General features: G+C 40.7%; 2 protein-coding genes across 3 annotated transcripts in view; one reads left to right on the top strand and one right to left on the bottom strand.

Annotated features, from left to right (window-relative positions):
* Positions 1-1,557: 1,557 nt before the first annotated feature.
* On the bottom strand, positions 1,558-7,945 carry LOC134574535 (gastrula zinc finger protein XlCGF26.1-like). Of its 2 annotated transcripts, XM_063433647.1 has the most exons (5): positions 7,831-7,945; positions 7,423-7,511; positions 6,359-6,547; positions 6,152-6,275; positions 1,558-4,367 (listed from the first exon to the last, which is right to left on the bottom strand). In XM_063433647.1, exons 2-5 carry the CDS (start codon positions 7,489-7,491, stop codon positions 2,503-2,505), a joined length of 2,247 nt encoding a protein of 748 aa, XP_063289717.1. In that variant the 5' UTR covers positions 7,492-7,511; positions 7,831-7,945; the 3' UTR covers positions 1,558-2,502. The 2 variants fall into 2 exon arrangements, with proteins under 2 accessions (XP_063289717.1, XP_063289718.1); XM_063433648.1 differs by lacking the exons at positions 6,152-6,275; positions 6,359-6,547; positions 7,423-7,511; positions 7,831-7,945 and adding an exon at positions 5,358-5,549.
* Positions 7,946-17,923: 9,978 nt separating this feature from the next.
* LOC134574593 (oocyte zinc finger protein XlCOF22-like) overlaps positions 17,924-27,062 on the top strand; it is a 29,265-nt gene continuing 20,126 nt past the window's right edge. The window contains exons 1-2 of the mRNA XM_063433725.1: positions 17,924-18,050; positions 19,324-19,456. Of these exons, the coding sequence (XP_063289795.1) occupies positions 19,346-19,456 (111 nt within the window). The 5' untranslated portion in view covers positions 17,924-18,050; positions 19,324-19,345. The remainder of the gene's footprint in view (positions 18,051-19,323; positions 19,457-27,062) is intronic.

Genomic DNA, 27,062 nt, shown 5'->3' with positions numbered 1-27,062 from the left:
AAGCTGTAGTTGTTCTGGTGACTATAGTGTCCCTTTACTGTTTTAAATTAATCTAGTTAAAGTTAGTTTTTTATGTCTGTTTTGTGCTACAGAATGTCAATATTAGCAACTAGCAGTTACTGGCTACTGTTAAATTGTAATGTCTTGCACAGAGTTATAGGGGATGGGAAATACAAATTATTAAGTAAAGTGAGAATTCCCAGGAATTCAAAGTGACCTTGAAATTTAACTCCAAACAAGCTGAACTGGAAGCAAATAGGGTGTAAGAAAACATTAAAGGACCACTCTAGTGCCAGGAAAGCATACTCGTTTTCCTGGCACTAGAGTGCCCTGAGGGTGCCCCCACCCTCAGGGACCCCCTCTCGCCCGGCTCTGGAAAGGGGAAAAGGGGTAAAACTTACCTTTTTCCAGCGCTGGGCGGGGAGCTCTCCTCCTCCTCTCCGCCTCCGTTCCTCCCCGTCGGCTGAATGCGCACGCGCAGCAAGAGCTGCGCGCGCATTCAGCCGGTCACATAGGAAAGCATTCATAATGCTTTCCTATGGACGCTTGCGTGCTCTCACTGTGATTTTCACAGTGAGAATCACGCAAGCGCCTCTAGCGGCTGTCAGTGAGACAGCCACTAGAGGAAATAGGGGAAGGCTTAACTAATTGATAAACATAGCAGTTTCTCTGAAACTGCTATGTTTATAAAACAATTAGTTAACCCTAGCTGGACCTGGCACCCAGACCACTTCATTAAGCTGAAGTGGTCTGGGTGCCTAGAGTGGTCCTTTAAGGGTTTTAATAACTGAATAGAAAATTCTAGTGAACTAAAAGCCAAATTACAAAATTTAGGCAAAAACAACACAGATGTAAGTCATCTTCTGTTTTTTTTAAATCAGTAGAATTTGCGGTTTAGTGATTAAACCCCAAATGGAAACTTGCTCAGTCAATGTGACGTGACAATGAGATGTGACGTGCACATGCACTGAGCAGACTGTGTATTACATCCTTGTGAAGCCGATTGCAGGTCTATTTTTCCTCAACTTTTAAAATGGTAAATGCAGCCTGGCTGTCAGTGTCAGCAAAGACAGATATGAGTTCTGTGCAGACATTAAAAGCAACACTACTTTAGAAATAAATACATTTATTTAGAACGCCGAGTTCTTCCATTGAGAATTTATAATTTAGGGCCTCCACTCCATGTTCATCTTTACTTTAAAAAAATAAAAAAAAAATACTCTCCATGATGTAGCTCAGCTGCACCCCTGGAGATCCTCACTGGCTGCACTAGGCCAACAGAATGCTTCTCATAGAAAAACTTTGAATCCAGTGATGCTCTTTGAGTGGCACTCACTTTCACTTTAAGTGCTCCCTCAAAGCATGTGAAGAAACAAAAAAAATTCCTTGTTGTCGGACAAACGAGAGGGTGTAACTTAGCTCACTTATAAAATGGATGATCTCTGGTGAAAATCAGCTATTTATAAAATAGAGAGACATGCACTTGACCCCTTTTTTTGAAGTGTCCCTATAAAAGAGGTAAGCTATTGAAGCCTGTTTATGTATACAAATTACAGACATCTACTGAGGGTTAGTACTAACAATGCTTAGGAGATCCTATTTACTTATAAGCATGGACGTGTGCCCATAGTGGGTTGAAGACAACCTTCAGTTTTATCCAAATATTAATCTGGTAAAATATGACTTATCAAACGATATTACTTTTTATTACCAAAAAGAAAACCCAAGCTTTGCGGTGGGTAGTGGATTCAAACTATAGCCCTGACATAAATCCCAGCTTTGTAAAGTTTACAAAAGATATTTTTTGTTTTCCAGTGATATTTCTGCTTAAAATATTTCTGAGATGTCCCCCCCCCCCCTCAATTTAAAAAAAAATTAAATATACGCTTCCACTTCCATTCCACTGCAGGGGTAAAGCTCTCCCCGATGCTCCTCAGTTGACGTCACTCCCCCTCTCCAGAAGGGAAGGAAGGTTAGCGAGGACGAACTGAAATTAGGACAGGGGCAGCATGGGGAGTGGGGCCATAGCACGCTATGCCTGCAGGTGTCTCACACCAATTTTGCACAGAATTGACATCAGCGAGCTTGTAACTTGATTCTAGCCTGGGTAATGACAGAGGTGGAGGAATTCACCTCTGTATTTATAGCATTTCAAAAGGTAAACACAGACTTTTCAGATACAATACAATGCTCACTTAAAATCAACTAAGTGGTCATGGTGCTTTGAGTAACCCTTGAAGTGAGGTTCAACACCTTTCTAAGAAATCTTGTCTAGCCTACATTGCAGTTATTGTTGAGACCATTCCCCTTGACACATTAAATAAATTTACTTTATGAGGCACACCGGTAAGTTGCCTTATGTGACTTTGACATTCACATATCAAATGGCTTATTGTCAAACCTGTTTTGTGGTTGACAGACCCCACCAGACACATTAGCAATCAACCCTGTGATTCAACTGTGCAACTGCATTTAGAGCCGTCATTGACTTCAAAGTAAAACTCATTTGCATTGTGTTTCCATAATTTTGTTGTCCCACAGTAGTCTCTCTCCCATATGGGTTTTCTGATGCTTTGTAAGACTTGACTTATGAGTAAAACATACGCCACACTCAGAACATGGGAATGGGTTCTCCCCTGTGTGAATCATCTCATGTTTAACAAGATCTGCTCGATTAGTAAAACATTTCCCGCATTCAGAGCAAGAAAACGGCTTCTCTCCTGTGTGAATACGTTGGTGTAATGTAAGACTTGACTTATGAGTAAAACATTTCCCACATACAGAACATGGGAATGGTTTTCTTTCTGTGTGAATCTTTTTATGTGTAAAAAGAGTTGATTTTTGAGCAAAGCTTTTCCCACATTGTGTACAAGAATACAGTTTCTTTCCTGTGTGGATAATCTGATGTATAACAAGACTTGCCTTGCAAGTAAAACATTTTCCACATTCAGAGCAAGAGTATGGTTTAATTCCTGCATGAATCTTCTCATGCGTTACAAGATTTGATTTAACAGCAAAACATTTCCCACATTCAGAACAAGAAAATGGTTTCTCTCCTGTGTGAGTTCTCTGATGCATAACAAGTTGTGAGGAACGTCTAAAACATTTTCCACATTCAGAGCAAGGAAATGGTTTCTCTCCTGTGTGAATCTTCTGATGTTTAGCAAGATAGGATGAACAAACAAAACTTTTCCCACATTCCAAACAGGAGAACGGTTTGTTTCCCATATGGATCCACTGATGTTTTACAAAGCTTGATTTATCTAGAAAACATTTGCCACATTGAGTGCAAGATAATGGTTTGTCTCCTGTATGAATCCTCTCATGCTTAACAAGATCCGAGGAACGAGTAAAGCATTTCTCACAATCAGAACATGGGAATAGTTTCTTTCCCATATGATGATTCCACTGGTGTTTGACAAAACTTGATTTATTATAGAAACATTGGTCACATTGAGAGCAAGAAAATTGTTTCTCTGTGTGAATCACTTGATGGTTGGTAAATTCCAAGTTGCTAGTAAAACATTTCTGACACACAGAGCAGGTATATAATTCCTTTCCAGAGTTGCTATTTTGTTGACAAACCGATACATCAGATTTTTCATATTGATTGTCCATCACTCTTGTGATGGGTTTAATGTTGGTCTTCATTGCAGCTTCTTCAGTATTAATCAATATATCCAATATTTGGATATGTTGTGTATTTGCATACATTTCAACATCTGTGACATTCCTTTCTTTACATGAAGCCAATTCCTCTTTTAGAATAGATGTATTTTCTGTTCGAGCAGGTTTTGTGGGTGTATAGAGGTCACTTATTACACCATCCCTTTCCTCCCATGAGATTAATTCCTCCTTAATATGAGCAGATGTACATTCAGACCATGAATGCTCTGTTGGTGGTGTACAAATTTCAGTATCCGTGAAATCTTCACTTGAGCTTGGTTCCTCCTTAATACAAGTAGATGTATTTTCTGTCTTTGTATGGTCTGTAGGCATATAAATGTCATTATCTAGAAGTTTTACTTGTTTAGTTGTTGCGGATTCCTCCCTAAGTTGAGTAAATGGACGATCTGTATTTGTATGCCGTGCTGGCGTATAAATGTCTGTGAGATTTTCTTCTTCACTTGATGTTGGTTCGTCCTTGATATAAATAGATGTCTGTATATGTTCTGAAGGTATAGAAATGTCTTTCATTTTTCCTTCGCCAGACAAGGATGAATCCACTTCCTCATTTTGTACAGAGTTGCTCTGTGTCTTCTGGATTTTATTTCTGTTAAGGTCACTTTTATATTCATTTGCATCATCTAATGTAGCAGTAGGGCTTTGAAATCCTTTATGAGTAGGTCTTCCCATTAACCCATCTACTAAAGAAAAAAAATAATTCATAAGACACAAACTAAAATGTCAGTCAACAACATCAATTAGCTTGGACTTAACTTTGATCTATTTAGTCATACAGTTACCTAATCAAAACACTATATTTATGATACATATATTTCTTAGCACAAGATGACATACATAGTTACACAATCATTAAAACCATCAAGTCCATGATTTCACACAACTGTTTGCATTGTTCATACATTTTTTTCTCTCGCAGATGTTTGACAGTATCCTCCTTTTGCTGTGATGTGCCATTGGGTAGAAACGTTGGTCACACTAACTTCTGAGACTATAAAAACTTTTAGCAGAGGATATAGATATAACTAAAGCTACCCTAAAACAAATAGTTTACCTGGCATACCTAAGCTCCCATTTTTTCAGTTATTTGACTCATCAATAATTACTGAATATATTTCCAATATGCTATATATCCACACATTTTGACTCGTATCCAATTTTTCATTCTGCGTTTCGTTTATTTGCTCTATGACACGTCCATTCACTCTACCAGGAAGGTATTTATTTCAGCAGAAATATGCTAAAAGGTTAAGGGAAATCCATTACTTCTCTGTAAATCACAGAATTTAATTATACAGAGAAAACAGAAATCTTTATATACTGTAAATTTCTTTCCTCAATATGTTGGCAGTACACAGTGGGGATGTACTTCGCCATGGGATAAGCGGTTTGCAAAAGATAAATTGAAACAAAAAGACCCCTCCCACTTACTGAATCAAATGAACTTCCCAGGCTATTCCCATTCAGTTCATAACAAAAATACTGCAATTTAAAAATTGCTTAGGAAGTTAGGAAGGGATAATTGTACTGCCACCATATTAAGGAAAAAAATAATTTACGGCCAGTAAAAATTTAAGCTTTTCTTGACATATGGTGGCAGTACATAGTAGGGATATAGCATGATCCCAAATATCAAGGTGGGCATTAAGCAACTACAGCTTGAAGCAACTTACACAGAGGATGAAAATAGGTCTTGTGAAACAGGTAACAGAAGACCACTGGCAGAATAAGTCAACTTTCCACAAGCCATCTGGAAAGCATTTTGTTAGAGGCTTCTTTTCCTCTAAATATTGCATAGAAATTGATGGTCCAAATCTAAAAAAATTTAAGAATTGGCTATGTATATCTGCAAAGCCTTTCTAACATCCAACATATGCCATTTCTTTTCTTGAGGCCAACTCTTTTGGCTGACATGATAGCCACCAGAAATACAGTTCTCAGAGACAGTAGCATTTTAATGAAATGCAGGAGGTTTGTTAAGTGCATTCTGTACTCCCAATCTAGATTAATACATTACTAGGTTTGCACATGCTTTACAATAGACATGTGCACTTAGTTTCATTCCGAATGTAAATTCGGCCGAATTTCTGCAATTTGGATGCTTCCGAATTTCGGAAGTGCCGAAGGGCTTCGGATTTCTGAAAAGTGGCAAAAACAAGAAAGGGAGGGAAAATTCTGTGAAATCTAGACCAATAAGCTAATTTCTGGCACTGGGAGCCCCTATAGATGTGTAAGTGGTTGTGGTTGCAGTCCGGGCACCTAACCCTACCCTAGAGTAGGGTTATGGTTAGGGAGTCCTACAGATGTGTAAGTGGTTGTGGTGGCAAGAGAGGGATGCTTACGTATGTCTGAATTGGCTAAGTGCAGAACCGAAGTCCTGCATTTCGGAAGTACCAAACCGATTTTATTTGCCCCGTACACATCCCTACTTTACAAAAGCAATATTTTTGTAAAAACATCCTCTTACCTAGTGAGCTGAAGGGCTGGTGATTCTCAATCATCACATCCTTGTAATGAACCTTGTGTCCATCTAAATATTCCCACTCCTCCATGGAGAAATAGACTGTGACATCCTCACACCTTATTGGAACCTGGCGCACACACAATGATACAGTCACCATCCAGACACATCCCTTGGTTTTACTGTATAATGTCCCATTCCCAGCAGCCTCACCTCTCCAGTCAGCAGGTGGATGATCTGATTGGTCAGTTCCAGAATCTTCTTATCATTGTTTCTGTCATGTGTCAGTGAGTGAAGTAAAGGCACAGTGCTGGGGTTATGTGTACTGTAAGATTCTTCTGACACAAGAGGACGCCTGCTATGTGGGGCATTACCACCATTCGTTTTCACAACCACATAGTCCTATGTATTAGGAGAAACATGGGCATTTAAGGACAAAGGATATATTATATCTTAAAGAAACAGTTTTAGAAATTTAGCCATTATAAGAAAAATACCCTTACATCAATATGAACTGCAAGAGTTCAGCTGACACTCTCAGCAAGTGTGCTAGCCTTGCACAACAAAGCTAAGCTCAGGAGCACTAATAGAAGCTTTGTGCAGGATGGAGGCTGTGACCACTAAGTGGCAAACCCTAGGAATGTTAAACTGTTCCTTCAAACATAGTCGTCCTTGAAGTACCAAAGTGAACTATTGGATATGAAGTCAAAATGACAGTTTCAGCTATCCAGGAGTTCAGTTAAGCATCTTAACCATTGCAGTACACTGTAGTTTTAAGGGTGCTGGGAAAGTCCTGGTACCCCCACATCGTAAGAACATTTTTTTGGAATGGTTTGACTTCTTACCTGGGATCTGGTAGGTGCGCCACTCCCCATCTCCATTATCATCTCACCAGAGCCAGAAGTTCATCAGCAGGACTTGGCTCATTAGTCAAGAACAATCAACCTATGCTCTCATTGCGGGCCTTGGCTCAGAAACGCTAATGGAAGTTCCTGATTAAGGGCATGTGGCTCCTGGGAGATGGTAACCATGGCAGGGAGTGGGGTTTGACCCCTTACAATGGAGGCAGGTTTGTCAATAACACCACTACAGTGAGCCTTAGTGGTGATGGTGCATTGAGTGTTTTGTTTAACATTATTCACAAAATTGGCTTGCTTTTTCCTGCCCTTCTAAGTACACAGATATTTAGCTTTTGTTAAATTCACTCTAAAAACTAAAATATGTCTAACCACAATAATGATGCAAAAGATACTGTTGCCATTACCAGAATCCCTCACCTCTCCAGTCACCAGGTAAATAATCTCCAGGGTAAGATCCAAAATCTTCTGATTTCTGTTTTTGTTCATGACTCAGTAATGGATTTTCTCTAAAGACTTCTGCAATCAAGGAGATTATTTGTATGTTTAATTTCTAGAAAAATTACAATATTCTTAACACTGTGTGCAACGGGAGGGGGCGTTTACTATAAGATGACTAGGACCTGCTGATAGATCAAAGAGAAGTTTGAGACGGTCACTGTACATATTTCCTACAAGTACAGTTAAGGTAAAAGTATGTATTCTAGGGAATCGAAGCTTCAAATTGATCAGTGATATTACAGCGATCAGTGGAAAAACAACAAAAAAACACAACTTAAATATTCGAAAAAATAAACAGAGTGATTTATGAACATTCATAATGAAAACACCTTTACCTACCAGTTTACTGAAGTTGCAAACAGGCCGAATGAACACCAAGAAGAGATCGGCCTGCTTCTACTTTCGATGATCTCACGGTAAAACCAGCAAAATTTGTCCATTCAAAAACCATCAAGCTGGATACTATGTATTAAAAAGTAAAAAAAAAAAAAAGACAGGAAAACACTAGTAAGATAATCAAATCATCTGAATCAATTGCATGTAACTGATAGATAAAACCAATAATTGGTAAAATTGCCACTGAAGGCACCCAGGCCATGCCATTTAAAATGGTCTGGGGTGCAGTGGTCCTTTAGTTGTAAATGCCATAGAAAATAAATAAAAAAATGCCATTCTACCTGTGTATGATTTGCTGAGAAGATTATAGGCTCAAAAAATAACTTTTAATAAATAAATCTAAAATAAAAATATAGAAAAGAAAAATAATAATATGAACAGCAGGAGTGAGTGGAGACTATACAGCGAGTAAAACTCTGACTACTTATACAAGCTGTAAAAGTGTATACATAATAACACTAATGCTGAAGCAATACTGTTTTACTATAATATAATATCAGGGTGTTCCCAAGTAATAGAAGTGATACTGTATTATATATCACTAATAGCTGTAACAAGAGGGGGGAGATAAGACGACTGCTAAACCAGTGCTGTCAATAGTTAAAAGATTTATGGATAAGTAAATCCCTACATGAAAGTACAACTAGCGACATGGGTTAACTCCACATACAACAATTGATAATGTTCTATGGTGCTTAACCTCAGAAAGATCAAAGATAATGGTTCAGATAAGACAGATTTCTGACAGACGGCGATTAGCCAGTTAAATATCACAAAAGCTGCCTAGATCATAGCAGCGTATGGATAATAAATTAAAGGTTGCTGTCAAGCGGTAAAGTGTAAAATAAGGGGTTGCTGACCTGGCTCCGTTTTAGCAGTATATTCTAGTGTAACAACGGCTGCCTGCACTGAGTTATCTTATGCTTTACCACAGTGGAGCACAAAGTAGTAGCTCACCTGTAAAGGACTGCTGACAGGCAGCAGTTAACCGGTTAAAAGTCACACAAGTAGCCTAAGTGCTAGCTGCAACTAAATAGTAGGTCAAAGTATAAAGAGAGGGTTTGCAAACAGTTTTGAACAGGTTGCCTAGGTAGTAGAAAATATACAGACAGTGACAGAGGAAGGCGTATAGATTAAAGATTCCTGAGTCTTGTGCCTTCGAGGGCACCCCTTAATAAAATGCCTGGTCTTATCAATCTCCCCCCATAAATGTAATAAAGGAAAAAGCCGGTGAAGAGAGGAGAACAGGGTCAGCTACACACACAGATCCACAGCAAGCCAATCAATACACCACGCCGGAGAATCCTTTTACGGCAGCATTACAAACTCAGCCCATGCCGTACAAGGTATGTTGCTCGGCAGGGCATGCCAAGTATAGCAGGGGGACTCCAGAGCCTTGTCCCTGTGGTCGGCTATTATCCGCAGGATAGTGTGGCGGAGAGGAACGATATCCTGCCAGGTGTGGAGCTGGAATATACTTTGCTGCCTGCCTGCAGCGTTGGGTAATCCATGAGGCAATAGAAGTGCAGACTCTGCTTAACATAACACATCGGCCTCTCTTTCCTAAGCAGGGATTCCTGTCCTTTCCTCTACTCACTCCTCATACTGTACTCAGTACCCAGTGGCACTAAAACTAATTTAGGTTGTTACTTAGTACAACACACTTTATCTCTCTTTAAGCCTGTTAGTACTTTAAAGCATGCTGTTAATATAGTTTTATCTTATCTTGACTAACCTATCAGCTTACATCTGCGGATTTAACTGCTACTCATACTCACCTAATTTCAGATATATCTTGCAAGAACAAGTTTACTAATCATAAAAACTTGTGCGACCATACTCCATGTCATGATATGTAAGCTTCATGTTGCCTGAGATTGCTATTGTGGCATGTCAGGCTTGTCTGTAATTTTATTGCACAACAGAATGATCTGCAACACTAGTATAGTTAACCTCTACTCAACTGTACAGTACTCAGATGGGTGCCTGGCTTGCTGACTCTGCGATGGTGTCAGACTGTGCAGAGTTAGCAAAACATCCAAACAACGTTTCACTCTTGAATGCACGCTATACCTTTTTACTAACGTTGGTCCCCTAGCCTGTTATTATTCAAGTGTTATACTATTATCTATAATGAAGCCTGTTTCTTTAACTTAAAAAAGTGCAATTGTCTCTCATGCCATGACACTGTATACAAATGTTTGACCACATTAAGCTTGTAGATGCTGTTGTGGCGCTACCAGCCTGTATGTTATTTCTTTGTTGCACACCAAAATAAAGAATTTAAAAAAATAAATTAATTAATTAAAAAAAGGAAAAAGAGAGAGAAATAAAGTATGTACAGAGTACACAAAATTAGTGTTAAGAGTCTCCAATATGCACTCCTGAGATGCTGGACATGAATGAACTTGATGTCGGTAATTTAGCAATTGATAAGCAGATAGTTAGGTGCCGACACCAATAATGTGTCAGTTTGTGTGCAGAGCCCCTGACGTGCACGTTTTGCCAGTGAAGCTCATCAGAGGAGATTTAGTTTTAAATGCAATCTAAAATATTGAAGTTCAGTACATACAGTAATGCGATCATTGCAGGGTAACAAATTTCTAGTGCCTGCCTGCCAGACAACCTCTAGAAGCTCTTACCTCATGAGCACCGAATCAGGCTCTGTTCTAAATCAAATACTGTTCATAGAGACATAAAGAGCATTTGACTGGCACAGCACATCAATTTGCCGCACATGCACACTAGCCTCACCTATTGGGAAATATTGGATAGGCTGAGATCCTCAATACTGCCTGGCAGAAGTGTGGAAACCGTTGTGTCAAGGGTTGAAAGGTAAGTAAATAGCCTTTATTTATTGGAAGAAAAGAGTGCACGCTCTTGGGAGGAAAAACAGTGGAATAAATCATCTTTTGGCCACTGAAATCTTCACAAGCAAGGCATACACTGCACAGGACATATGCACAGTAAACAGAATAGACACAATGAGAAGACAAGCAGAAATAAGGGCCACCAATGAGATAAAAGAGAAAAAAAATAAAAAAAATTAATGTGACTAATATTCAAAGGAACCTTACACAATAAAAAGAGGGATAACTACAGTGACAGAAAGGGGAAAAGATACAGTAGTGGCACTAGTATATCACAGTGACATGGCTTTTAATTCTTAAAATTTTAAATAAAATTAAGACCACTCAAGCCATTGAATGGATACTTTTGGCAGCTTCCATTTCTTTGTTTTTCAGTGGACCTGTCACCCACATATTGTGTCGATGCCAGGTTCACCTAGTCAAATCCCCATTGAATGGATATATTTAAAGGACCACTATAGGCACCTAGACCACTTCGGCTCAATGCGTGCAGCTGAAAACAGCTTCCGCAATTCACAGTGAGAAAAATCGCACCGAGATGACTCTGAACGTCCTCACGGAGTCCAGCGTCATTTCAGATTCCCATTGGAAAGCATTGAGTAATGCTTTTCTATGGGCGGGATTAAATGCGCCCGTGGCTCTGGCCGCGCATGCGCATTCGGCTCCACTGAAGTCGATAGAGAGAGGAGAGGTCACCAGCTCTGAGGGAGCCCGCCGCTGGATTAAGGTAAGGATTTTAACACCTTTATACCCGCGGGAGGGGGGGCCTGAGGGGAGAGGGACCTATTAACCCTATAGTGCAAGGAAAACGAGTTTGTTTTCCTGGCACTATAGTGTTCCTTTAAAGGTACATTATAGCGTTAAGAATACAAATCTGTATTCCTAAAACTATAGGGGCCCTTGTTCCTAGTTAGATACAGCTGCCCTCAATATTTAAAATAAACAAGACAAATAAACAAAACAAAATAAAGCGTTAAAAAATCACCTTTCCACTTCCTGCGACATCAGGAAGGAGGCATGGCCTCTTAAGGTGTTGGTCCAATCCAATTCTCCTCTTAGATAACCCAAATTTTTTTTATTTTTTTTAAAGCCAAAACCCTCTATTGCCTCCAAAATATTTTTGAAATTAATATTTATTAAATACACACCCAGTGAAACGTGCATGCATTTATTTAGATTTTTTTTTTCATTGTGGAAGGGGTATATCTAAAAACAGATTTCTTGCAAGCCCTCTCCTTTTCCTCAGTCTGTGCTGGGGAATACTGCAATCAGAAGGTTCTGATTGAGCAGGCTCTGTGCTGGAGCTGTAAGTACGTGTGAACAGTTTGCAATGCTTCTCAGTGAGCAGTGGCAAAGGCAGGTACCTGCTAGCACAGAAAACCTGCCAATTTCATTAGCTCCATGGAGCTAGCCAAATAAAAGCTCACTGGCTTTCTGATTTACAGTCAGGCAAATGTTCCCGCCCCTAATTATAAAGTGCTGAATTCTATTGAAATCGGCACTTTTATAAATGGTCACAAATGTGATCGGCTCCAGACACATAAAGCACTTCAGCAAGCGTAAGTTTTTTAGGTGTGTACACTGTTCCTTTAAATACATTTTTCAAATATACCTTTATATGTGATCAAATGCTATGCCCCATAAAGTGATATGAACTTACAACTGTCATAACAAGTGCATCTGAAATAAAGAAATCTCAATCTCAGATAAAATGCACATCAGTGGGTGCCATGCTTTCTGTCTGTGAACAGGAGTGATTTTGGAATGGATAATATCATGTACTGTCCCATAGATTCAGCAAAGAGGCAGAAAATACGAGGAGCTAATGTGCAGATAATTGTTACTTTTTTGTAGAATCTTTGTATATGTCATGATGTCCATTCAGAGGTTATCATTCACCAGCCTTGGTTTGGACTGGTTGAATATCACTCAGATACAGGAGGGTATTGGCAGGGTACATTCCATATAAAGAATGGAGGGTATTGGCAGGGTACATTCCATATAAAGAATGGAGGGTATTGGCAGGGTACATTCCATATAAAGAATGGAGGGTATTGGCAGGGTACATTCCATATAAAGAATGGAGGGTATTGGCAGGGTACATTCCATATAAAGAATGGAGGGTATTGGCAGGGTACATTCCATATAAAGAATGGAGGGTATTGGCAGGGTACATTCCATATAAAGAATGGAGGGTATTGGCAGGGTACATTCCATATAAAGAATGGAGGGTATTGGCAGGGTACATTCCATATAAAGAATGGAGGGTATTGGCAGGGTACATTCCATATAAAGAATGGAGGGTATTGGCAGGGTACATTCCATATAAAGAATGGAGGGTATTGGCAGGGTACATTCCATATAAAGAATGGAGGGTATTGGCAGGGTACATTCCATATAAAGAATGGAGGGTATTGGCAGGGTACATTCCATATAAAGAATGGAGGGTATTGGCAGGGTACATTCCATATAAAGAATGGAGGGTATTGGCAGGGGTACATTCCATATAAAGAATGGAGGGCATTGGCAGGGTACATTCCATATAAAGAATGGAGGGTATTGGCAGGGTACATTCCATATAAAGAATGGGGGGTATTAGCAGGGTACATTCCATATAAAGAATGGAGGGCATTGGCAGGGTACATTCCATATAAAGAATGGGGGGTATTAGCAGGGTACATTCCATATAAAGAATGGAGGGTATTGGCAGGGGTACATTCCATATAAAGAATGGGGGGTATTAGCAGGGTACATTCCATATAAAGAATGGAGGGTATTGGCAGGGTACATTCCATATAAAGAATGGAGGGTATTGGCAGGGTACATTCCATATAAAGAATGGAGGGTATTGGCAGGGTACATTCCATATAAAGAATGGAGGGTATTTTCAGGGTACATTCCATATAAAGAATGGAGGGTATTTTCAGGGTACATTAGGAGTGAGCAGGAGGGGTGATACCCTCTTATTGTAAGGCACTGAGTACACAGACTATTTAAAGAACAAGTACTTTAGTTCATCATAAAAACCGGCTGCCGAGTATTTAAAGCCAGCACCAAATATGATGATATTAATAAATATAATGTTACCCAGTCCCAGGAGAGCAAAGTAATTTCAATATGAACTCAGTAATAATAAACACTCACTGTCCCTGCGTATTGCGGCGGATACTGCATGTTTCTGGCATTAAATAAAATAAAACAGCCCCCAACACACTGCAGGGCCCGGGCTCTCCGCTTCCCTTCCTGAGCCTCACCCCAGATCACTTCCGGTTTGCGTTCCAGTTTGGCTCTGCTCAGGTGTTCTGGGTCAGAGCGCCCCAGGGTGGACAAACAAATATATAAACTTCCGGTTCCATCGGCCTCTGGGGCAATGCTTGACATGCCTCTTACTTCCGTGTTTGCGTTCCACCTGCGTTCCATTCTATTTCAGCAGCATGATGTGTTTACTATATATATACAGTGAGAAACATGCTGGAGATCGGTGCAGGGAGGGGTATTCAGCCAATACTCACTTCCTTACTATCACAGTCTGCTATGGGGTGGACACTGTATAGAGCTGCGAGGGTTAATATGTTTGTCAGAGAGAGATCAGTGTCAGTGGGCATATGTACTAAACACAGATATGCAATAATTAGTTCACAATAACTAAACTGTCACTATAGCTGATTTATTTTTATTTTATTTTTTGGGAGCATTTGCCTTTTACAGAAATAATCAAATGAAAAGTGTCAAACCAGCCCTAAATACATCACTAACAATATATACTTTTGTGTGACAGTGCTGATTCCTATACTTTTATACTTAGAGGCCAAACAAAATAAAAAATACATTTGGAAAAGGGGAAAATGTGTTAAACCACAAAAAAAGTTAAGTTAGATTAAAAATTCTAAGTCGCCATGACTCCTGGGATTTGTTGGGCCCCACCTTGATCCATGTGCCTTTACAAAACTGTATCCTGTATCTTAAGTGAATTCTATGGACCACAAATATGCAGTGATACAGAGTTAAAAAGCACCCACTCTCACCAGCCTCAGCACAGCACTGGCTGTATTACAGCACCTTTTCCCACTTCTGGTGTGTTACAATAAAATTAGAAATATAAAATAATAGTAATATAAAACGAAAAATTATTTTCATTTTAAGATTATATATATATATATATATATCTTAAAGTGAAAATATTTTTTAGTTTTATATTACTATTATTTTATATTTATAAATAATATATATATATGTGTGTGTGTGTGTTAGAAACTCTTCTGTAGTTAATTCAAATAAAGATACTTGTCTTTATAGATCTCCATTCAGGGGAAAAAACTGAATGTGAAGTGGTGTGGTGGAATCTCGGTAAAAATAAATTTAGTAGGCCGAGATTGCCACGTGGTATGTGTACGTGCATATACTGATTGTTGCGGTCACCGGCCCGCCGAGCCTCACGGCCGTGCCCGACCGGCACGACCGCACCGACTACACGAGCTTACCTGCTCGTCGGCGAGCCGGGAACCGCGCACTTAGTTCTTCCGGGCATCACGCCCGAATCCAGTATGGCGCCGACCACGTGGTCGCGTCTATGGATAGCCCCGCCCCCGAGAATTATACTAACGTGTGCGTGACGTCACGACGTCAACGCACACGCACGTTCTGGGGTCAGAGGTCGCCCTCTGACCAATCATAGCTTAGAGAGGGGTATTTAAACCCCTATTTCACCCCAGTACTTTGCCCTGTCGTGGTTTCAGTTTCCTGGTTTCCCGAGAGTGCTATTTCCGTGTTTCTGATTTCCTGGTATCCTGATCCTTGGCGTTTCCCTGGTTATTCTGATCTCTGGTTTCCCTGACTTGGCTTGTTTTATCGGTATTGAGTATTTTCTGGCTTCCTTGACCTCGGCTTTCCCTTTGACCATTCTCTGTCTCTAGCGTATTAGTCCGGCCATTCTAAGGTCCGGTTTACGCTCTATCCTGTTATTTTCCTTTTCTTACTTATGTATATGTTTACATAGTTTCTGCGTGCTGGACCACATTACTAGCCGTGACACTGATGTATCGGTCGGTTGCACGTGGCAACGATACAATCAGTAGTGTACGGAGCATGTGCAGAAATACAGGATATTAATAACTATTAATGTACCTTTTGGCGGAACTATACAATCTATAACACACCCCACACCCCGTCTATAACACACCCCAGTAACATCGTCTTTACAAACAGTAGTTATAGTACGGTTAGCATTGGTTAGAGTACAATTTAAAGTCACAGTTCAATTAGTAGTGGTTATAGTGTTAACATACAACATAAACGACAGTTATTAGTAATTATTTACAGTATCAGTAGTTATTATACATGGTTATGGTACCGTGCGCTATGATACAGTTACACACTATTCACACTCTCGCTAGACGGCAGAGCTCACGCTATCTGGCAAGATATACACTCTACTACAATAATCTTTAACACATTTACAATTTCCCAACTAATCTATTGGCCAGTACCTAGATGGACTACCTAAAACTATTTACATCCGTTTTGGTTAGCCATCTCTGCCAAGCACCACATATAGCGAACTAGAGGGCGGAATTTACAACAAAACCCTTTTAGTCTATGTACTCTATCAATAGTCTAGTGGGTTCCCCTCCTCCATTGTGCTGGGCAAGCCATGTGGTCAAACAGGAAGTTAGTCTTTGTTCGGTTGATTGGGTAAGAGTACGTGTGGGTGGAGCTGATTATGGGAGGAGTTATATGCCTATATAAGGGACCTACACTGTATGTTCGGGGCTCAGACTTTACTGTTTTTTGGTGACATTAGTCCCGGTCGGTGAATCGAATAAAGAATCCCTTCCTTCCTGAAGAAACCTGTGTCCATCTCTCTGTGCTTGGCTTCCGTCAGTTTCTCCGGTATCAGTGGTACAGATGTCCCACCACAGGACACAGATAGCTCTCCTTCTACTAGTGCCCCCCGCACTTTTTTTCCTTCAAACTATTTTATTTATGAATCACATCAAAATTGTCCCAATCGACGTTTCGACCCATACAAGGGTCTTTTTCAAGATCCAAATATACATGTGAAAAGTGCAAATATATACAAAATATCTGATATCAACTTACCAATGTGAAGTGAGAGGCAATCCCACAGCCGTCCGACAATTTTGATGTGATTCATAAATAAAATAGTTTGAAGGAAAAAAGACCTTTTGAGTGCACCTTATCTCTATTTGGTATATATATCTAAACACATCATGCTGCTGAACTAGAATGGAACACAGGTGGAACGCAAACACGGAAGTAAGAGAAATGTCAAGCATTGCCCCAGAGGCCGATGGAACCGGAAGTTTATATATTTGTTTGTCCACACGGGGTGTTCTATCAAATTTCCCTACCCGTGAAAATCCCCTACCCTCATCGCTTCCGGTGAGGGGAATCAGCTCGATCCTGTGCTGCACATGCGTGCTAGCACTTCTGCTACTCCTCCACAGCCAGGTCCTGGAAGGTAACTAACACAGCCAGGCCCTGGAAGGAAAGTAACACAGCAAGGTCCTGGAAGGTAAGTAAAACTAGTTTTACACTTTCATTATAGTTAGTGCATTCACTAAGCTTAGGACTTTAGGGTTAATGTTAGGGTTCAAATTAGGGTTAGGATTTGGGACTTGCTTTGATTTAGTGATATTTCACATTAGGGGAATATCTATAAATAGTGATTTTTCACACTTTATTTTAACCCTTACCCCAAGGATAAAATAACTTGCCTAACCCTAATTTTAACCCTCACTTAACCCTAAATGTCCCGTGTGCCTAAGCTTAGTGAATGCACTAACTATAATTAAAGTGTAAAACTAGCTTTACATTCCTTCCAGGACCTTGCTGTGTTACTTACCTTCCAGGACCTTGCTGTGTTAGTTACCTTCCAGGACCTTGCTGTGTTAGTTACCTTCCAGGACCTGGCTGTGTTAGTAACCTTCCAGGACCTGGCTGTGTTAGATACCTTCCAGGACCTGGCTGTGTTAGATACCTTCCAGGACCTGGCTGTGGAGGAGTAGCAGGAGTGCTAGCAGCATGTGCAGCACAGGATCCATCTGATTCCCCTCACCGGAAGTGACGAGTTAGGGGATTTCCACGAGGTAGGGGGACACAGAACACCTGAGCAGAGCCAAACTGGAACGCAAACCGGAAGTGATCTGGGGTGAGGGTCAGGAAGGGGAGCGGAGAGCCCGGGCCCTGCAGTGTGTTGGGGGCTGTTTTATTTTATTTAATGCCAGAAACATGCAGTATCCGCCGCAATACGCAGGGACAGTGAGTGTTTATTATTACTGAGTTCATATTGGATTTGCTTTGCTCTCCTGGGACTGGGTAACATTATATTTATTAATATCATCATATTTGGTGCTGGCTTTAAATACTCGGCAGCCGGTTTTTATGATGAACTAAAGTACTTGTTCTTTAAATAGTCTGTGTACTCAGTGCCTTACAATAAGAGGGTATCACTCCTCCTGATCACTCCTAATCTACCCTGAAAATACCCCCCATTCTTTATATGGAATGTACCCTGAAAATACCCCCCATTCTTTATATGGAATGTACCCCTGCCAATACCCTCCATTCTTTATATGGAATGTACCCTGCCAATACCCTCCATTCTTTATATGGAATGTACCCTGCCAATACCCTCCATTCTTTATATGGAATGTACCCTGCCAATACCCTCCATTCTTTATATGGAATGTACCCTGCCAATACCCTCCATTCTTTATATGGAATGTACCCTGCCAATACCCTCCTGTATCTGAGTGATATTCAACCAGTCCAAACCAAGGCTGGTGAATGATAACCTCTGAATGGACATCATGACATATACAAAGATTCTACAAAAAAGTAACAATTATCTGCACATTAGCTCCTCGTATTTTCTGCCTCTTTGCTGAATCTATGGGACAGTACATGATATTATCCATTCCAAAATCACTCCTGTTCACAGACAGAAAGCATGGCACCCACTGATGTGCATTTTATCTGAGATTGAGATTTCTTTATTTCAGATGCACTTGTTATGACAGTTGTAAGTTCATATCACTTTATGGGGCATAGCATTTGATCACATATAAAGGTATATTTGAAAAATGTATTTAAAGGAACAGTGTACACTCCTAAAAAACTTACGCTTGCTGAAGTGCTTTATGTGTTTGGAGCCGATCACATTTGTGACCATTTATAAAAGTGCCGATTTCAATAGAATTCAGCACTTTATAATTAGGGGCAGGAAATTAGAGAGCCGCTGCCTCTGGAGGTAAGAGCCTCTAGAGGTTGTCTGGTAGGCACTAGAAATTTGTTAACCCTACAATGATAGCATTACTGTATGTACTGAATTTCAATATTTTAGATTGCATTTAAAACTAAAGGACCACTGCACCCCAGACCATTTAAAATGGCATGGCCTGGGTGCCTTCAGTGGCAATTTTACCAATTATTGGTTTTATCTATCCGTTACATGCAATTGATTCAGATGATTTGATAATTATCTTACTAGTGTTTTCCTGTCTTTTTTTTTATTTTACTTTTTAATACATAGTATCCAGCTTGATGGTTTTTGAATGGGCAAATTTCGCTGGTTTTACCGTGAGATCATCGAGAGTAGAAGCAGGCCGATCTCTTCTTGGTGTCCATTCAGCCTGTTTGCACCTGTTTTTAACTTCAGTAAACTGGTAGGTAAAGATGTTTTCATTACGAATGTTCATAAATCACTCTGTTTATTTTTTCGAATATTTAAGGTTTTTTTTTTTTTTTCACTGATCGCTGTAATATCACTGATGAATTTCAAGCTTCGATTCCCTAGAATACATACTTTTACCTTAACTGTGCTTGCAGGAAATATGTACAGTGACAGTCTCAAACTTCTCTTTGATCTATCAGCAGGTCCTAGTCATCTTATAGTAAACACCCCCTCCCGTTGCACACAGTGTTAACAATATTGTAATTTTTCTAGAAATTAAACATACAAATAATCTCCTTGATTGCAGAAGTCAATTTAGAGATAATCTATTACTCAGTCATGAACAAAAACAGAAATCAGAAGATTTTGGATCTTACCCTGGAGATTATTTACCTGGTGACTGGAGAGGTGAGGGATTCTTGTAATGGCAACAGTATCTTTTGCATCATTATTGTGGTTATACATATTTTAATTTTAACTTGAATGTACCAAAAGCTAAATATCTGTGTACTTGGCAGAAAAGCAAGCCAATTTTGTGAATAATGTTAAAAAAAACATTCAAAGCACCATAACAACGAACGCTCACTGTAGTGGTGTTAGTGACAAACCTGCCCCCATTGTAAGGGGTCAAACCCCACTCCCTGCCATGGCTACCATCTCCCAGGAGCCATAAGCCTCTCATCAGGAACTTCCATTAGCGTTTCTGAGCGAAGGCCCGCAGACCCCAGGCAAGAAGTCAAACCATTCTGAAAAAGTTTGATTGCTTTCAATGTGGGGGTACCAGGACTTTCCCAGCGCCCCAACTACTACAGTGGATTGCAATGGTTAAGGTGCTTGTCACGGCAAGGGTGTATAATGTATTATTACACCCTTGGAATATTATCCTTTAATGTAATTTGTGTAGTAAATGGCACAAATTACAAAGATGTTATTGCTGAGGTCAACAGGGGTTACATCTTTTGAAGCTGGGACCCCCACAGAGGTCAGTTGGCTCCCAGACTGGGTGTCGTCTAGTCCTTGGGGAAGAGGGATTATTATTACGCTGCCTGTGTTTTTACCTGCTTTATCCTGACTACCAGCGGAGATACCGTGATTATACTGCTACTCCGCTACAGTGAGTAATTAGGACTTCTGTATTTTATCCTTTTTTTTTTTTTTTTAATTCTTTATTTTTGTGGGTATGCATAATACAAGGTTGCTTGACAGTGAGTGCAATATGCTTCATAAAATACAATACAATTGGGATATACATCTCATATCGGTTTTTATCACACATATGCTAATTCACCCTTTTGTATGAATAAGGAGGTTTCAACGTTCGCTCCTCTTGCCTAGCACATATAAGCAATGCTGCGTATTATGAGGGTGCAGGTAGTCAGCTGGATAGGCCCTAACTATGGAGGTTGGTGCTGGTGGCTTGCGTGGGCCCTCAAATTAGGGTTTGGGAAAACATTAACACATGACCGGAGGCCGTTTAAACTGCTGAGTGGGGGGGGGAGTCATCTTAGACCAAATCCCATGCTGTCTGCTCTCGGAGCCAGATGTCACAATTTTAAATAGAGAAAAACTGAAACTTGTAACAATTAAACTAAAGACAAAATAAAAACTGCTAAGAAACAGTTGCATATCAAGTACTTGAGTCCCGTACATACGACCCTTTCAGGTCACTGGTGGGTGACAAGTCCGCTGGGCGCTGAGCTCAGGTCAGGGATCTAGTCGCCTTCGGTGTCTGTACTCTGGGTGCAAACAGGGTTATGTCTTCCACATTCCACAGCGGGCGGGTGTCTGTAGGTGCGGCCGGCGTCGAGATTCCCAGCAACTGGAGGAAGTTTGCCGCCTCGGATATATGGGACAAGTACAACGGCTTACCCGCTCGTTCCGTCATAAGGCGATTCAGACCCCATTTATAGGGGATGGAATTTTCCCGGAGCTGTAGGGTAACCTGACGGAGGGATCTGCGCCACGTGAGGGTCTGTCTGGAGAGATCTCTGTACAGCGTTAGGGTATCCCCCTCAAAGGCTACCGTAGGTGAACCCTTAGCAGCGCCCATCAGGGCCCCTCGATCTGAGTCCCGAATAAACTTGATCAAAACGTCCCGCGGTGCTTCCTGGGGTGCCTTAGTCGCTTTAGGAAGACGGAAGCAGGAGTCCATTCCTACTTGCTTGGCCAGCTTTGGGACCAACAGTGTAGCTATAAGCCTCCTGCAGTAGTGTGGCAGTTCCATGACTGTGACCGATTCAGGCACACCCCTGATTCGTAAGTTTCTGGCCTTCGCCTTGTCCTCCATGCCGGCTAATTGGGCCGTCAGTGTTGCACATTGCTTTTGAGGGATTCCTCGGCTGATACCACGCGGCCGGAGAGCGTAGAGACCTCGCTCCGGACTTGCGCCATGTCTGCGTCAAGCAGCAGAGCCTTTATGTCGGCCTTTGTTGCAGGTGCCGCAATTTAGAAATAAACAAAGATGTTTAAATGTCTATCTGTTCCTGTCCAAATTAGAGAAAATTAAATTGCGTATATACGCTGAAGTAATTCAGACTGACACACGGAGTTCAGGTTAAAATAACTTCGAGGAAATTTATTGGCAAGTGAAGCAAGAGCGGGCTCGCAGGCCCTTTTAAGAGGCATTTTGCGTCATCATTGATTATCAAGATATCAGTAAATAAACATCATTAATTGGATTAATTGTTAAGTGTCTGGGTTAGTGTCCACCTATCAATATAATTAATTGGCTCAAAAACTAAGTGGTTAGCTAAGTGTCCACCCACCGATAGGTGGTATTGTTCTGGACACGGGTGGGGACAGAGGGCTCAAGCGCCATCTTCCCTAGCATGAGATTTACTCGGTGGAAAGGGGGGCTTGAGCGTCATTTTACACAGTTAGTGATGTCAGACTCGTGGTCAGGTGCAAGGTTCTCTTATGAATAGAACATTTCATTAGTACAGTGTTCTCATGGCCTTGGCTCTGGCCTTGGTTATACTTTGTTGCATGTTACAGGAGATTCAATAATTCCGGAGTCAGCTATGTCTTTTTAGAAAATACAGTCTCTATTCATTATACTAAATGCTGTTAGGAAATTCTGTCATGTAATGTAGACAAAATGGAGGGTTTGTCATAATGTGAGGTTATGTGAGATTAAAATGGAGTTAGTACAATAATTCAATACAGGTGCAATAAAGATTTTTAAATAATTCTACATCACAGCCGTGGGGCTTTGAGTTGTGCACTGTCTGGAGTATAGACGGATTCAGATGAGCTATCTTCATCAGACGAGTGCGTGGCATAGGCCTCGGTCGACGCCATCTTGGCGGTTTCTTGCCGCTGTGCCGGGCGCAGAAAATTACCAATATCTTGGGGTCCGGGGTGAGGATCGGCTTGGTTTTTTTTAGCCTTTTTCCCCATGGTGTAGAGGGTCCGGGGGCCCGATGGTTCGGTCCCGGAATTTGCTGTTACCGCTGGAATATGGGTTTTAGCGGGTCTCGGTATCGGAGCTGTTGTATCCTGCGACTTGCTCGTTCAGGCGCTGGCTCCGCCCCCCCTATCCTTTTTGTTTTTATCAGTTGTTGGTGTAAATAACTTGTTTATCATATATTGTTGTATGCACTGTGACTATTTTTTGGCTCATAATAAACATTCATTTATTAAGTTCTGCCTTTGTCTGGTTAAGAATCACGTTACCTGAAGAGACAAGTTAGTATTTTTGTAATTCCTTAAATATTGTACCAAGTAATATTTGGTGGGTTTTATTGTTGATTTTCCTGGGGGACCAAGGCACCCCATTTATAAATTGTCTTGGTGGTGGCAGCGTTAAAATAGTAATAGTTATATTATTATGTTTAAGTGTGGGTGGTGTTAAAAAGGGGGATTTTGTCATTATTTCCGGTCTAGTGAAGACAAATAGTGTACTTTAACCCTTTCACCACCACAACTACGTCACGCACACTCTTGGAGTAGGGTGCGTTCGTGACAGTGCTTACCTGAACTCCTGGATATTTGAAACTGTCATCTTGACTTCACATCCAACAGTTCACTTTGGAACTTCAAGGATGGCTTTGCTTAACCTCTTCCTGACCTCGGACGTACTGGGTACGTCCGACAAAAAACAGCTGTTAACGACCGCTGACCTACCCAGTAGGCTCGCGCCAAATCGGACACCTGGACTTGCCTAGACCTGCGATCCACAGCGATCTCTGTCGGAGAGGACTGCCCGAGACCCCAGCAGTCCCCCTGCAGCAGCTCCGTCCACCGCGGCCCTACAGGGTCATGTGGTCACCGTTATACATATATAATGCATATATATGATTACATTATAAGTGTACTTTGAGATATATACACATATCTCAAAATATACGTATAATGTAATCATATATATATATATATGCATTATACATGTATAATATATTCTCAAATGCTCTAATTATTTTATAATATTATACATATATACAAGGAGCTTTCATCAGGACAAACAATATACTGTGCAAACATAAGAGAATATATACCTGTAACGGATCCCCTATACTCCGCCTGAGTATATCCGCTGTAGTTCTCCCAAATCCCAAGTGAAGCACTGATTAAAGCTCTGAGCTACCCAAACATCAGCCTAGACTTGATGAAGGGTACAACAGGAATTTTTTATTCTGGCCAGATAGCCTGCTTTTATACACATCATGGATACAGTCAAACACGCCCATAACACTCCCACAACATGCCCATGGATTTCTTAGTCAGCATGACTAAAAATACATAACACATATAAGACATAGAGGAACCCCCACAAATATTATATTGTTAGATAGCCCTGATCTGAGCACCCAAGTTCTCCAAATAGCACTCAGATCCATATAGTGTTGGGGAAATGCCACGGTGTTAAAATTCTCACCGGCCGCACACATGGTCCTATGCACAAAACAGTTCCAGGGCTTTTGGTGCTTTCGCCGGTCAACTTTCGGGAGCTCCTGTGGCTGCAATACGGGGTGCTCCGCCTGGCTCTTGGGTAGCGTTTGTTCCCCTTAGTCTCTGGCACCTTCCCTCCAAAAAGTGCTTCAAAACCGCGAGCCAAGATGTCCGTGAACCGCACGGTCATCTATGCCGAAAACCGTTCCATAACATTCGGGTCTAAGTCCCACTGAGGTGATGGGGAACCCACGAAGTCCTCATGTCAAAAGTATTTCCCTAGCGGTTGCGGCTAAGTACTGCTGGGGCTATTCGTAGATTTGGTTCAAGTGAACAGCAGCCAGAGAGCCAGCTTTTGGTTTCATTCGCATGAAGGGAAAGTGCCGAACCAGGGGCACCCAGGGCAAGCTACTAATGGCGGTTGGGGAGATTTAACTTCCAAACAGGGTCTTTGTATATGGCCCATAGTTGTTGGACAGGAGGCCATGTTCTACACTCCTTCATGAATTTGTGGCAGACGTCCAGGGCAAGGAGTGTTTGCCACAATTCCCACATAACATCCCCAAAGAGAAACCCACATTCCAAACTCATCCAGCTGTTATCCAAACCCAGAGCAACTGGTCGTGGTGTGCCCCTGCTTGTTTACTGATGACATGGTGAAGGCCCAAAGGGGAGGGGGGAGCCGGGTGTTTGTGTGTCTCTCCGTTGAAAATCAACATCTGGAATGTACTGTGAAGAGAGGCAGAGCAGACAGGGAAAACATATTGCATCGTCCTCGGCTGGCTTGTTCGGTGGGATAACAGCAAAAAGGGAGTAAATACAGAATGGGAAAAAAAATCGTGCAAGATAAAAGTAATAGTAATATACAAGTAATAAAAGCAAAATTGTTCCTAGCTAGTGGACAGCAAAAAAAACCAGTGTGGGTTAGTATATGATATCGGTACAGAAATACAAAGTAATTATAAGCCTAAATAAATGCAGCCAATCTGAAACAAACTAGTTAGCTATCATAAATTAATCTTGCGATCTGTACATAAGGATCTTCGAGGTGGTGATAGACCACACAGGAAATTCCTGCGTTACTCGCAAAATTGTATGCATGGGGCTGTACATCAAGCTATATAATAAAGATGCCAAGAAGAACAAGAGGGAGATATATACAAAGAGATGGGGCTTGAGCTCACACTAACCCCAGAGGCGATAATCACAATAGTAGGAATATATCACAACATACTCCAAACTAGGGGGATAGGTTAAATGCTGGCAAATGTGAACTGAGACGTACCATACTGGGATAAAGGTGTAATCACTGGATAATACGATGTATATCATTGTTTTTACTCCCCCCTTCGGGCACCATCTTCTGCACTGTTTGCTTGTTTTTTTTTTTTTTTTTTTTTTCTCTCTCTCTCCCCTCTCTCTCTCCCCTCACTCGATCTTCACACAAGATATTTACGACTTTCATCAGGACATAATATCACATACATTAACAAGATCGAGATAGAGAGATATATATGAGAAAACACACTTTGGTATGTGTTTTCTCTTGTATATAATGATCTTGTTAATGTATGTGATATTATGTTCTAATGTGAACTGAAACGTTGACCTTCTGTGGGATCTTCAATAAAGAAAATATTTTTTTCCACAAGACCTAGAGTGCTGGCTACCTTTTTATCTTTTTGGTGTGTATGTGTATATATATATATATATATATATTTATTATTAACTACAGTAATACTCCAAAATTTGCAGGGGTATATGTTCCAAGACCCCTTGCGAATTTTGAAAATGCGCAAATTTTGGATGGACAATAATATTACTGTCCGGAGGAGAAAATAACTTTAATAGGGGGGTGAAATCTTTATGATGGAATCACTAGTAGTAAGTCCATGATAAATATTTCACCCCCCCTCCCTAATTTCATGCACTTACCTGGTCCTGGGAGCTCCTCTCTTTCTTCCCGCGCGGCCGTCTGCAAAGAGCGCCGGGAGGAAGCGACGTCATCGCGTGTGAACTCAAAATATACGCCTTAAATATCAGGTTAAAACACTTGAAACCAGGACTGCAAAATTGAAGATAGATCAAGAAGTAACAACCTGAGATTTAAAGGTATATCAGAAGACATTAAGACAGATACATTGGAGGAATACCTAAAGGAGTATATAGCACATTTTATTGATCAGCAAGAATCCGGTTTAACTCCTTTTTGAAAGAGTTCACAGTATTCGGAAATCTCCTAATATAAAAACATCTGAACCAAGAGATGTGATAGTATGTTTCCTTAACTGTGCAGTAAAGGACTCTGATGAGGAAGGCCCGGTACAATAAGCCACAGAATTCCAAATGTACTGAAATTTCTACGTTTCCAGATCTTTCATTAGCCACAAGAAATAGTCGTAAACGATTTAACCCCTTAAGGACCAAACTTCTGGAATAAAAGGGAATCATGACATGTCACACATGTCATGTGTCCTTAAGGGGTTAAAGATCTGACTATTACATTAAGAAATACTAACATCTCATATAGATGGGGTTTTCCCACTAAGCTTTTGATACATTTATGGTGACAAAATCATCACGATAAATGATCCTACAGAAGATCTAGCTAAACTGGGGAAAGTACTTGGAAACTAAACCGTTCTAGTGAAAGTCACGAACATATACAGATAATAATGTAAGTAAAATCTTTAGAATAACTAAACAAT

Source organism: Pelobates fuscus, chromosome 10 (genome assembly GCF_036172605.1).
Source record: "Pelobates fuscus isolate aPelFus1 chromosome 10, aPelFus1.pri, whole genome shotgun sequence".
Classification (NCBI taxonomy): Eukaryota; Metazoa; Chordata; class Amphibia; order Anura; family Pelobatidae; genus Pelobates; species Pelobates fuscus.
Note: the sequence above shows the minus strand (reverse complement) of the source record. Positions and strands in the feature narration are given on the sequence as shown.

Excerpts from the sequence above, each read along its gene's own strand:
- LOC134574535 (XM_063433647.1), bottom strand. The coding sequence starts at position 7,491 with ATGAACAAAAACAGAAATCAGAAGATTTTGGATCTTACCCTGGAGATT. Across the intron at positions 6,548-7,422 it reads TTTACCTGGTGACTGGAGAG|GACTATGTGGTTGTGAAAAC; the intron begins GTGAGGGATTCT and ends CCTAATACATAG. Across the intron at positions 4,368-6,151 it reads CCAGCCCTTCAGCTCACTAG|TAGATGGGTTAATGGGAAGA; the intron begins GTAAGAGGATGT and ends TTTTTTCTTTAG.